This window comes from Gracilinanus agilis, chromosome 1, assembly GCF_016433145.1.
Source record: "Gracilinanus agilis isolate LMUSP501 chromosome 1, AgileGrace, whole genome shotgun sequence".
NCBI classification, from domain to species: Eukaryota; Metazoa; Chordata; class Mammalia; order Didelphimorphia; family Didelphidae; genus Gracilinanus; species Gracilinanus agilis.
The window spans coordinates 362,155,704-362,169,108 of NC_058130.1; the positions used below are offsets into that span (position 1 = coordinate 362,155,704).

General features: G+C 37.0%; 1 protein-coding gene across 1 annotated transcript in view; it reads right to left on the bottom strand.

Annotated features, from left to right (window-relative positions):
• The window catches only part of MAP3K1 (mitogen-activated protein kinase kinase kinase 1), a gene marked incomplete at its 5' end in the record, with an annotated part of 82,271 nt that extends 68,868 nt beyond the window's left edge, over nt 1-13,403 (bottom strand). The window contains one exon of the mRNA XM_044681062.1: nt 13,009-13,403. Coding sequence (XP_044536997.1) covers nt 13,009-13,403 — 395 coding nt within the window. The remainder of the gene's footprint in view (nt 1-13,008) is intronic.
• Nucleotides 13,404-13,405: the final 2 nt, after the last annotated feature.

The window sequence follows — 13,405 nt, forward strand, 5'->3', positions numbered from 1 at the left end:
TATATGGTACCTAGCATACAATAATTTATCATCTCTCTATATGCAGTAGACATATTTTCTATATCTACATAAGTAGCTATAGTTATTAAAAAGTAGCACAATTGATAAAAGCATTGGATCTGTAAAGTTGGGAAGATCTGAGTTCAAATCCAACCTCAGATGCCTGCTAGATGACCCTAGGCAAGGCACTTAACCTCTCTTGGCCTCAGTTTCCTCAGCTGAACGATGGGGATAATAATAGCATCTCCTTTGCAGGGTTGTTACAGTAATCAAAGGAGATAATATTTGTAAAAACACATAGCACAATGTCTGTCACACAGTAGGCACTATATAAATGTTCATTCCCTTTCCCTTTCCCCCAATAAATTCATTAAGTGATTACTATGAACGAAATATGATAGGAGATAAGGATACAAAGACAAAAATGGTTCTTGCCCTTTTAGAGTTTACATACTGTTGGAGGTGAAGCCAACCAGGTTCTTGAATAAACATAATATATGGGAAATATGGCAGTATCAATTAGGAGTATCTGGGAAGTCTTCATAAAGGAGGTAGCACCTGAGTTGAACTTTAAAGGAGGACAAATTCTTGGAAAGGGTAGATAGGAGGAAGGAATAGGTCCTGTATATGGGCGATAATAGCTTGTCCAAATGTGTGGAAGTAGTGGATGGAGAGTCAAGTTCAAGCAATAGCCATTAGGTCAAGTTCATGGAGGAGAAAAGTATGGAATAAGTAAGAGTAGAAGATATGTGGCAGCTAACCTGTGGTGAGAAAGTTAAATTATAGGCAGAATAGTTTGTATAAGATAAACTTAAGAGCCAAGGGAAAGCCAATGAAAATGCATGAGAAACAGATTGTGGCCTGTACCTGGAGTGAATGGAGGATAGTTTGAAAAAAAAACCAGGAGCAAGACCAATTAGAAAGTTATTGTAGAGAATATTCCAAGACTCAGTTTGCTTAAAGTAGCACTATGGTTTTTGAGTTACTCTATATAAATCCAAGTGATACTTAATGAATGTTGGAATTAATATGTAGCTGTGAGAGCAGAAATGGAGGAATGAGAGAAATGTTACAAAGGTAGAATCTACTAGGCAACCTGACTGGAAGAAGAAGAAAGTTTAAAATTACTCTAAGATCATGAATTTTGACAACCAAGGCAAACAGTAAGGCAAATTTAAGGGGAAAGGTACAGCATTCTATTTTGAGTTTGAGATATCTATGAGAGGAATTCCAAGAGAAAATATCCAACAAGCAGATGATAGTATGGGCTTGAACTTCAGGAGATCAGGGTATTTTTATGTATATGACTTAAAGGAAGATCTGTGTTTAGATTCTGTTTCACATAATTTACTGGTCATGTGACCACAGGCAAGTTATTTCATCTCTGTGAGGCTTGGTTTCCTCATTTATAAAATGGGGATAATAATAGCACCTACTTCCTAGAGTTCTTCTGAGGACCAAATGTGGTAATATATGTATTTCTTTGCAAAGTTCAAGAGCTGTATAATTGCAAGCTGTTCATGCCAAGGAGGCAAAAGATGAAATATACAGCAAAGAATGAAAGAAAAGGTCAGAAGTTGAATGAGGTGGACATTCAAATGTGCAAGGAAGAAGTCATCCATTTGTTGACCAGTTGCCATCAATATAATACACAGTCTTTGATAGTCATAATATAATCTTTGCTGATGTTAAAAGCAAGAGATCTTATCTTTGTTTTCCCTAGCTGCCCTCAATATGCCCCATCAGTTTAATTTCAACTGAAAGATTATCCTTTAAATCAAACCTATGTGAAGAACTATGGAAGCAAAAATTATTTTTATCTTCTTCAATCTAGTGGTAAATCATCTTATTTAAAAACTAGAATAATATGAAAACAACATATATCCAGAAAGCAATATATGCTGGGTTCTAAATTTCACACATGAATCTAAAAAACAAACAAACAAACAAAACACCAAGGGAAATAATCAGTAAAAGTAATAAAATCTCAAAAGAAACAAGGATTAAGATCAATGTTAAGTGACTTCTGAGGTAAAAGAACTGTACATAAATGTAAACATTATTACAATGGATTCTACTTCCTTTGGTTCAATATGAAAGTGGCTGCCAGGACAGTATGGAGACTATTACATAGACAGGTTATGATCAGAAGAAAGAGAAAGAAGGCTATTGAGAAATTTTCTATCCCCAGGTCCATTTATCATGTTCATAATTGTGTCCTGCATGGAATTTCTATCACCAATGTTTCTGAAACTCTTTCCAGAAATACTGCCATCAACTTCTGAAAGTGAATTGAAAAAGGAAATAAAATTGGTACTAGCAAAATTTCTCCAAGAAACTATTATAAAACGGTGAAAAAGAAAAAGAGCTAAGTTTAGAGAAGCCACCACATAATTTTCATCCTATGTAAAGTTATCAGATTTTATACAAATAACTTCAGATGGGAAAGATGATGGATGTGGATACATAAATAATATTATTATATCCAAATGAAAGGAATGTATATTATATATATATATATACACATAGACCTGAGCAAGTGAAATTAATGAATCATTTAGTATGGTGATGAAAAAACTCCAGAATAAAGTAACAATATCCACCCCCACCCCCCAAAACCTCCCTAAAACAGCATGATAAAACAGGAGAACCAGGAGGGAACAGTATCATTTATGAAAGCCAAGAGAAAAGAATATACAGGGGAAAGGAAAGGTCAGCAGTATCAAGAGCTTCAGAGAGGCTCAAGATGAGGACTGAGAAAAGCTTATTAACTGAATTTAGTAATTAAAAGATCATTGGAAATCCTATCGAGCACAGTTTTTTGGACAAGATCATAGATTCAGCACAGAAAAAGGGACCTCAGAGGCAATGTAATCCAACCCTTTTATCTTATAAGTGAGGAAACTGAGATTTAAGAGGTTAAACAACTTGATTTATGTTCACACAGGTAGTGCTGGAGATGGAATTTGAATGCAGGCCTTTCTGATTCCAGGTCTGGCAGTTTAACCACTACACAGAAGATAACTGATTGTCAAAGTCAAGTAAAGATCTTAAGGATGAAGGAGATCTGAATATATTTGTAGAGCAGAGAAAGAGCCAGGACAAAGGAGAGAGGGGGAGGTCAGAGGATATTGAAGAGGAGAGTGAAGAGAGAAATGGAAGATTAAGAGAGGAACCTATAAAACCAAAGAAGCTCCTGTGGAAGACAGGGAGAGGTAGGGACCAAGGCATAGGTGGAAGGTTTGGCCTAAAAAAAAACTGCAGCTTCCTCATATCAACAAAAGTAAAGAGAGGGAGAGAATAGGCAAAAATGTAGGGGAGTTTCAAGGCATGAAGTAGGACAGACTGGAGAGTTCACATGAAATGGCCTCAATTTTCTCAGGAACATACATATGCTAACAGCAATCAATATTTACTTGGTTCCAAAATTTTTTTCTCTGTGAATCTATCTCTGAAATAAAGCTCTTTTTTGCTTTACAAAAGAAAAATTTATATAACTTAGGATTCCATTCAACTTTTTAGATTTCCCAAAAACCTAATGTCTGACTTCCTCATTAGAGCTTTTCCAATTATGTTTTTATTAGTACTTACACATTACTGAACAAAAACATTCCCTAAAAGACCTATTCCAATGACATGATGGTAACCCTAGGCTTTTAAAAGGCCTATGCAAAGAGAATCTTAGTGCAGTCCTAGCCCAACAAAGAAAACATAGATTCAAAAACACTATCTTAATACACGATTGAGTTCAAAGATAATCACCACCACAAGGTTGGTCACCTGATGAGGTTTTTCAGTCATAAAAACTCATAAAAAGAAGAAAAGCAGAAAAAGAAAATGGGTGTAGAGTTGCATACAATTACTTAGGTATTACTAAGATACAGGAAAGTTACATTCTTTATTAGTGAAAGAAACACCCACACCAATGAAAGTATAGCTCCTTGAAATATACTACATTGTAGAGAGTTAGAAAATAATTCAATATCGCAGATTACAATACTGTTTATTAAGCATATTATTATTATTAATATTAATAAATAATGCTGTTTATTAAAATACTGTTTAATGTGCTGAGAAATATATGCATTCCTGGTGACTGAAAGTATCATTTTACTATGGTATATATCCTTTCTGTAATTTTGCTCCCTTCAAAAAAGTAGTTTTAGGTTAAGGAGGAGAATGGAGGGAGATAGGTATGTCAATTCATAACAAAATAATACATGTTTTAAGGAAAAACTTGAAATGTTTAAGCAGTCTCCAGTTTGCAAATTTAGTTCCCTAACCAGAATAGTGTAATTACAATATGTGTATGGTACTCAGTTTGACACATTGCATTTTAAATTATGAGACTGATTTATTATACAAATGTAGCAAATCCAGTTGTATTGTGATTCAATTGATTTGTGAAACAAACAAAAAATACTACCAGTAAAAGAGGAAGACTTGGCCCCAGACAGTTCCCTCCCCAAATAGCCAAACCTATATAGAATTGTCACTGAAGTCAAGATGTCTCTATGGCCAATATTTCAAATAAAAAGAGACAACGAAGATATTTTTATCAAAACAGTAAAGCTTCCAAAACACTGCACTCTAAATGGATTATTTTACAGGTATTTTTGTCTTTAGCAGGGTGTGCAAAAGCAACTTAAAGGCTTTAAAACTGAGTAGATTTCCAATGGGCTGCCAATATAGTTTGAGTAACACAAGTAAGAGCTATAGTATTTCTGCATACAACAGACACATTAAAATACCACATACTAAAGCGGAAAATTCAATACAATATGATCTTAGATGACACAAAAGGGAAGTTCTAAAAGTATCAGAAGAATCTTCTACTTAACCTAGGTTTATCTGGTCTGGCTTTGCTTTTTTAAGGATTTGAGTTTCAATGAAAGGAATGTCAGATTTGGTGTAATTTTTAAAACTTCAGCACTGAGATAACATTTTTCTATGTGTTTAGAATATGAATAGAAATCCAGTACCTACTCAAAGGTGAACAAATATGACCAAAAATGCCCCTTTTTCGAGGATAGAAGAGCAGGGACAATTCTTTTAATCAAAATGGAAGAAACCTGTGTCTTCAGTAATGTTTGGTTTATTTAGAAGAGATGCCATGTAATTGTAAAAATTTCAAAAGTGATTTTAGGAGCAATTAGATGACTCAGTTTTTAGAAAGCCAGACTTAGAGACCAGAGGTCCTGGGTTCAAATGTTACCTCAGACATGTCCTAGCTGTGTGACTCTGTTACCCAATTGCCTGGCCCTTACTCCTCTTCTGCTTTGGAATTAATACTTAATATTGATTCTAAAACAGAAGGCAAGAGTTTTTTTAAAAAGTGATTTTACATACATATCTCATTAGATCCTATATAACTACCATTTGTCAGATAAGAACACTGAAACTGGAGAAGTGATTTCCCCAATGACACTGCTATTTCGAAGATGAGTTAGAGAAAGTAAGTCTCTGACTACAAGTTCATGACTTTCTCATTAATTTAGCTTAACAGAGAAAGACTAGAATAAATTGGTGAAAACTTGAGCTATGAAATTTTTTTAATAGAAATTCGATGTTTCTGTTCAGAGGAATGTGGTATGGAGGTGACACTGCATTCCTGAAGGCTCTGCCATCAGAGTGAGAGCAAACTCAAGACTGCCTGCCAAAATGGAAAGGATTGTATATAGGTTATAGGATGGACTGCATGTCTCACATTTGGAGAGACTTAAGCTGGTGGTGAATTTTTCAGCCATGGTAATTTTTAAAGATAACTAACTAAATTATCAAGTGGACTCAGCTGATTGGTAGAAGGAGCACCCATACCAATGAAATTGTATTTCCTGAAAGTATTGAAATATTTAAATTCAAAGATCTTATGTTTATTGATTTTAAAAAGTTTTGATGTTAGTCTCTTCTTTAATCTGAAAGATTAAAATGAGCTTCTCAAGCTTTATCTTATTACTAGGATCATAGTATGCTTAAAATTTCAAAGGATCTTAAAAATCAGATTATCTATTCTGACCCTTTAAAGAGAAGAAACCAAAGATACAAAAGAGGCTAAATGACTTCCTCAAAATATCAAAGGGTAGTAAATGAAAATAGGATTTTTTTCAATTTCTGACGTCTTTCTAATAACAATAATAAAATAGGTAACATTTATACGTTGCTTTAACATTTTAAAATGGCTTTTTTACATATTTTATCTCATTTGCTCTTCAGAACAACCTGGTGAAATAGGAATCATCAACCCCACTTTATAGATGGCACTCAGAGATTAAGTGACCTGCATAGCTAGTAAGTGATTGAGGCTGAATCTATGAATTCAGGTTTTGCCAAATCTTAAGTTCAGCACTCTTTCCACGCCCCCTTGTAAACAGGATCATGAATTGCAAATAATGAGAAGGCATTTGACATCAAGATAGCATCCACATAAATGACCTTATAGACTCAATGAAGTATACACTATCTTAATGTGTCTATATGCATATAAACACTAGCATCTGTTATGAATGATTGTGTAAATTTCAACACATATCAACATTTGGAGACATTGTTAATCTATAAAAAACAATGCATGAAAATATGAAAAAGATACTGTATTTCCCTTTAAGATGCCCAGTCTTAATCAGTTCATATCCAGATATATAACAATAAAATTTTAAGGGTGTTCGGTGTAAACAAATTCAAATTAACATACATCATTTTAATGTTTATCTGGCAAGGTATCATATAAATTATGTTGGCAACAAAGAAAATTTTAGTAGTGGTCATTCTGCAAGAGTCAACTTCAGTCTTTTGTATCTTCTCTTGACAATAAAGTATACATTATGCTCACATATGAATGGGTACAGCTAAAGTACTGAAAAGGGGGAAGGAAAAGGTTGTCAAGTACAGGATGGGGTCTAATCTTAAAGGATTTTCTAATAGTCTCACTTCCAAAATTCAGAGAAATGCGAATGAAATGGGCATTCAAAAATAACTAACTGGCCCAAAAAATTTAGTTTATTCTTCCCTCTGATAGAAAATTCAGTTACTTTGATATATTCAAATCATACCATTTCACTTCGTACTCCAAGGGTTGTAAACCTCCTAACAATGAGTTCTTACCATCATAAAATACTAAGTTAACTATATATTATGCTATACAGTATTAATAATTTCAAGTATTTCTTCCTTATTTTATATCAACCAGATCATACTGTTGATTTCCTTACATTGCCGTATTAGCTGACAGAATTGCTATTAATAATAAAAATTGTATTTAAAAGCCAATGTTGGCAAATATTTAATTTCATCTCATTCCTTGCTCTCCACACCTCCACTTTAATTTTCTCTTGCAAGAGAAAAATCATGCCTGAACTTGAAGCCCTGTGTATACTACTCAAAGTGTGTAGGTAGGGGCAATTTGAAATTAATCAGTACCTTCAGTCTTCTGCCAACACTATAAACTGGAAATGGAGCACACATTCCAGCAATGGTTAAGAGAAATTATTCCCCCCCCCTCCATGGGAGCACTAATATTTAAAAAAACAAAACCAAAAACAAATATAAAGTGAAATAAACTTTACAACAATGTACCCTGTGTCATGCTAACCTTGAAGGCTACATGTTATCTTCCCAAATAACATATGCAACATCTCAGTTATACTAGTGCCCCAGTGGTTTTTTACACACCTACTCAGTTGTAAATATAATTTTGAGTGTTGACTTTTATCTAAAAAAACAACTATGATTGGAGATATCATTAAGATTCTCCATCAATAACAACATGTATTACCTTAACATCTTTGTAAGTTTGCTTTCCTTATAGACTAATATTATATTTATACAAAACAATTTTTATCCTCATAATTTTTGCTTAAACATTAGGACAATATCACTAAAGCACATTTTATATGGCTTGGTAAGCAAGTCCTATAATTTACTAGCAGGGATCTATATTTTTATGGGCAAAACAATCTACTAATTAGACCATAGAAAATCACATCAAATATCACTAACTTAATGGTTTACTTTAAGGAAGAAAGTTATCTCAGCATATCAAAAATTAAATATATTTACCATCCTGGAAAAATGTTTTACATAAAGCACTTTAATTCCACAGGCCATTTCTGGCCAACAATCTCTATAACTGACTTTTTTGGCCAGGGCAAAGAAACTTTGGTCCTATTTTTATTATTTAATTTCTCTTCAAGGAGATTCTACTATGTTAAGAGTTAAAATAGCTTAGTCATAAGTCGGATCACTATAAATCAGTCATTAAGGAAAGGAAAACATCCAAGTTTAAGAAACATGTATCTTAAATATAAGCAAGTAAGCATAGCAATAGCACAGGTGCAATAGCTCAACTTTGATCAAGCTACTTTAGAATTTTACTTTAAAAGTCAACTTCCCTCTTCCTGCAAAAAATGGTACAGCATTTAGCAGTTATTTTCTCTCCTTCAGAGTACCATCATTTATTTTTCTTCTAGCAAATCATTTATCGTTACTACATTAGCACCTCTACCCATTTCCGATTTTGGAATGAATACAACTAAATGTTGCAGACTGATCAGCAGGCCTAGCAGGGGCAAGCTGCAACTAGTTTTACTGCTCTAGATATGATCACAGAAGCACTCCTTTCTAACTCTATTTTACCATTCTCTATTTTGCGACAAAAAATTATACTGAGAAAACTTTAAAAAACCCCAACAGATATAGTTGTGGGTGGTAATGAAGCCATGAAAGAATATCAATGAACAGTACTACTTCCTGTTTTTTGTATCTAACAAAATGGAGTTATTATAGTGTATTAGAAATCATACATTAAGGAATGCTGGTTAACCAGTCACTCTTGCCAAAATCAGATATGAAAAGAAAACAAAAGCTGGCAACAATTTCTGCCCCTGATTTTTCTCTTTCAACATTATATTAAACTCCCTTTAATGAATACATTTATTGTCTTAATTTAAAATAGAAGCTAAAACATTTCACAACTATACATCTTTTTGGTTAATTTAATTCTAACTTCTATAAATACCTGGCTTTTATTAAGCTACTTTATAAATGCCATCTATAAAAAATTTAGTTAAATAATGATTTCAATACTTCTTTGTGCAATTTTCTAATAAAATGATGTGCCTATAAGTAAAAAAGTCATGTTAACAATCACCCTGATGTTTAGTGACCTCACTAATAAAAGCAGAGAAACGAAAGATATGCTAAAGAATACAAGAGTTATGAAAGCAGCCTATGAAATATCTTTAGATTAGACAAAACCTAAAAGGTACAGCATATCTTGTTCTTTCATGGGGTTACCAAATTGATAGTTTGGGGAGGGGTTAAGTTGTAAGAATAAGATAAAATCATTAAATTTATTAAACTCACAATTGCTTGTTCAATGAAAAGTAGCAACACTGTAATTTTTCTTCAAAAGCAGTAAGTAACAAAGAAAAAGCTTTAATTTTGTGACCTGAACAATTCCCCAATTCCTTAGGCAAATTTTTCAGGCGCAGAACTTTAAGTGACATTTCAGAAGCATAAAGGACTACAAATATAAAAAGTTCGACATGCACCTGCATACAACACACTGCAAATATACTAATTACACTTTCTACATCAAAAAGCTAGAAGCTGTGGACAAAATATGGAATTCAAGAAGTTCAGATATATTCATAAATAATCCTAAACTTAAGAAAGCACTTGAAATCAACTTTAATACCTTCATTGCTCTACCAAGGCCTTGTAAATTTGCTCTCAGTATTTTCATATTCTTAATGTTTTAGCAGATCTTTTTTACCCAAGACTTCAGGTGACTTAAATTACTATTGGAAAGTAAAAGACAAGTTTTTATTAAAAGTAAGCTATTATTGCTTACATTCAGAAAGGTTAAAAACTAAAACATCAAAACTAAAGGGAAATGAAGAATTTTTTTTGACAATCTTAGTTAAATCACAGTGCCAAAATAATTGTGAAATATTTGAACATACTAAACAAACTGGGAAATATGAAATATTTATACAAAGCTCTTCAGACACAGTTTTGATTGTGACAAAGCCCTTATAATCTCTTCTAATGAAAGTGACTGAATTTCCCTCCCAAATATATAATTGTTCTTATTGATTTTTTTCCTTTCGTTTTTGATATACCATATATTTTCCATCATTCTGACAGAGTACATATAAACCATGCCTCTACTGGCAATTCAATGAATTTTTCAAAAAAGTATTTTGATATGTACTATTATATACTGTACAATGTTCAGTTTACAACTAGAAGGAAATATCCAGGTTACAAAAGAAGAGAAAGAATGAATTGTTCAGTGCCTGCATTCTGAAAATGGCCATGGTTCAAGCCCTGGGTAGGCTGCTTACTAACAGTATGACTTTGGGAAAGTCAAGACTTTCCTAGGCTATAGTTTCCTCATTTGTAAAATGAGAGAGGAACTAAATGATCTCTAAAATCTCTTTCAGCTCTAAAGCTATGATCTGAGTAAAGCTTAGTCTTAGCTAGCCAACATTTTTGCAGTAGGTTTTTTTTTCTACTTTATTTGCTCTTATCTACTTCCAAAGATCTGACAAGTGTTAATACACTATCTGTAGCTCAACTAGTTCAGGTATTACTTAATCTATCTCAAATATTTGACAACCATATAAAGTTATGTCCTTATTACTATAAATCCATATCAGAACAGAAAATAAAATTCCTGGACTTGTGAAATTTAAAATTTTAATCTATAATACAATTCACTTTAATAAAAAAGCATTATTCCCAGTTAATGATTTAATCCAGTCTCCACTGGAAACTTCACAAGAACACTGAATATTAAGAATAGCAATCCTGCACTTTGCAGAAGTTATTATATATTTACATAGAATGCTAAGTTAAATCTAGTTAAAGACTTCTCTATTTTAATTATTCCAGGTAGTAGTATTGTCATGTGTTGAGGGACTTATCGCTTTTATTTTTTTACATTGCTGACCTTTCTGAGTATATTTTAAACTGGTCTTTAAAGATGTAAGTTACAACACTGTAGATTTAAATTAATGAAATCAATCAAGTCCACAGCAAAATTATGTCAAATCATTTTAGTCACAAATCAGAACTAGGAAAACTCCTTGGAGAAACAATTTTCATTGAAAAGGCTTAAATACACAAATCAAAATTATATGTGTGGATGTTTAAATAGGCATCTGTGCAATACCACAAGGTTTAAAAAAAATTTCAAAAGTCTCAAAGCTCAGTAACTTCTCAACAGTGCGTGTTCTTTAGTTAGTGCTGAGTTTTTCTTTGTTAAGTACAACTGTCACATTTAATGATTTCCTTTAACAGAGTATTTTAGAGTTGTCACTAAATAAAAGTCAAGGAAAACATAATCATTTTTCTTAGTCATTATAACCGCTCTTAATTGAGAAGAAGTGAAAAGAACTTGAGATTTTAAATAGCATATCATGTTGTTGCTACTGAAATTTCGTAAGGTGGCAGCGTTTGCAGCTGGGGTGAGCTGAAGCTATGCAAAGTGCGCCCCACTCTCCCCAGAGGTGAGAGGGCTGTGATGGCAGTTAACGGGTTGGATGGCTTGGAAACTGAATGGCTGACACATCCGGTCTAGGATCTTTAGCCACCCAAGGAAATTCAAACTTCAAAGGCGTCTCGAGCAGAAGACACATAAAACTCTCAGCTCCTGCAGCTACCAGTTCAAAGCATTCTAGGCCCAATGAGTTCTTAAGCAGGAACCTTCAGAAGTTTTGCAAAGATTTCGGCACCCTGAATTTGCAGCTTATCTGCCTCCACTAGCTCTGACTTGGACTCGACATTCTCCCCAACAGAAAAGATATTTAATCAGACCCCAAACCGTCCAGTTACCTGCCAAAGAACTAGCTCTCCTCCTGGGCAAGCTAAAGCCAGGCGGCGTGGAAGATCCGGCCTCCAAGACAGCAGGTTCTGTCTGTCACGTACAAGCACTGCCTGACCAGGGCCGCCCGGGATCTCGCTTCCTCCTCCACCATACAAACAACCGCTGGCCCCGGACCTTCCTCTAGTGCACTAGGTTCTAGAGCCACTGCACCAGGACCCCCCCCCCCCCCCCGCGCCCTCTCTTCCGCCACACTCCGGCTCCGGCTCCCACTCCCTGGAGCAGCCTAGATAACTCAGCTCGGGTCCAAGTTCCCTTCAGCAGGACACCCAAGAGCCAATCACCCTGGAGCATCCACAGCCTCCGCATCTAGCCCACTAGTTCCCGGGACACCCAGTCCCTGGGGCATCTTCTCCCTCGCAGCTGCTTCCCCGCCCACTCGGCAAACACGGGGCGCTCCAGTCCAGCACCCCCACCCCCATCCCCTACCCCTCGGAGCTGCCTTCGGGGCAAATACAGATTTTCAAGCTCAGTCTCCCAGAAATCCAAGTCGCGCTAGACAGTCTTCACAGGGCAACCTCCAGGGCTGGTCAACTTCCCAGTCTACATAGGTCAATCTCTCAGACTGGTCAACGTCCCAGTCTTACACAGGGCAACCTCCCAGATTGGTCAATCTCTCGAGCTGGTCAACTTTCCCCGTCTACACAGGGAAACCTCCCAGTCTATAGAAGGCAATCTACTAGTTTACACAGTCCTCCCCAACTATTTCCGCAACCAGACCCAAGCAATACAGACCTGGTGTCTCACATGTTTCCAAACAATAACAACCCACCCTCCCCCCGATCCAGGGCGCATACCCATCTCTTTCCCCCAACTCTCACCCTCAATTACCGCAAAGGTGGGTATCTGGACCCTGCCTAATATTCGGGAGGCAGAAAAAAGGTGGAGGGAGGGTGGAGAGGAAGCCACTCTGGAAAGACCTGGTCCCTAGCAGTCTCTTCGTACCTCCCTCTAGCCCAGAAGCGGCTCCGGCCACTCTCCCCCACCCACTGCCCCAAGAAGTTTCATTCATTGGGGAGCACCGGGAGCTGGGCTGGAGTAGAGGGACAGAGAAGGCAGGGGGCTCCCCTCCGCATGGGTGCCTAGTGCGGCGTGCGCGCCCGGGCCGGGCAGCTCTTTACCTCGCATGGGCACCAGCGGCTGCAGGCTGCGGCTCGCTCGGGACCGCCCTCCGGTCTCCAGTCTCGGCTCCCGCCGGGCTGCTAGAGGCGCCGCAGTCCAGCGGTGGCGGCGGCTCCGGAGGCTGGCAGGCACCGCGGGCCAGGGGAGCGAGGGGCGGCGGGGGCGAGGGAGCTGAGGGCTGGAAGCCGCCCCCCGCTGCGACCGGCGGCGCAGGCTCTCCGGGCTCCGGGGAGGGGGACGCCGAGGAGGGTGGCGGGGAGGCGGGGAAGAGCGGAGGCTCCAGCTCCACGCTCCGCACTTGGCGCAGCTGCCTCCGCCGCCAGTCCGCCCGCTCGCGGCTCCCGCCGCCCCCCTCCCGCAGGAGCCCGCCGCCGACTTCAGGGCTGGCCGCCGCGG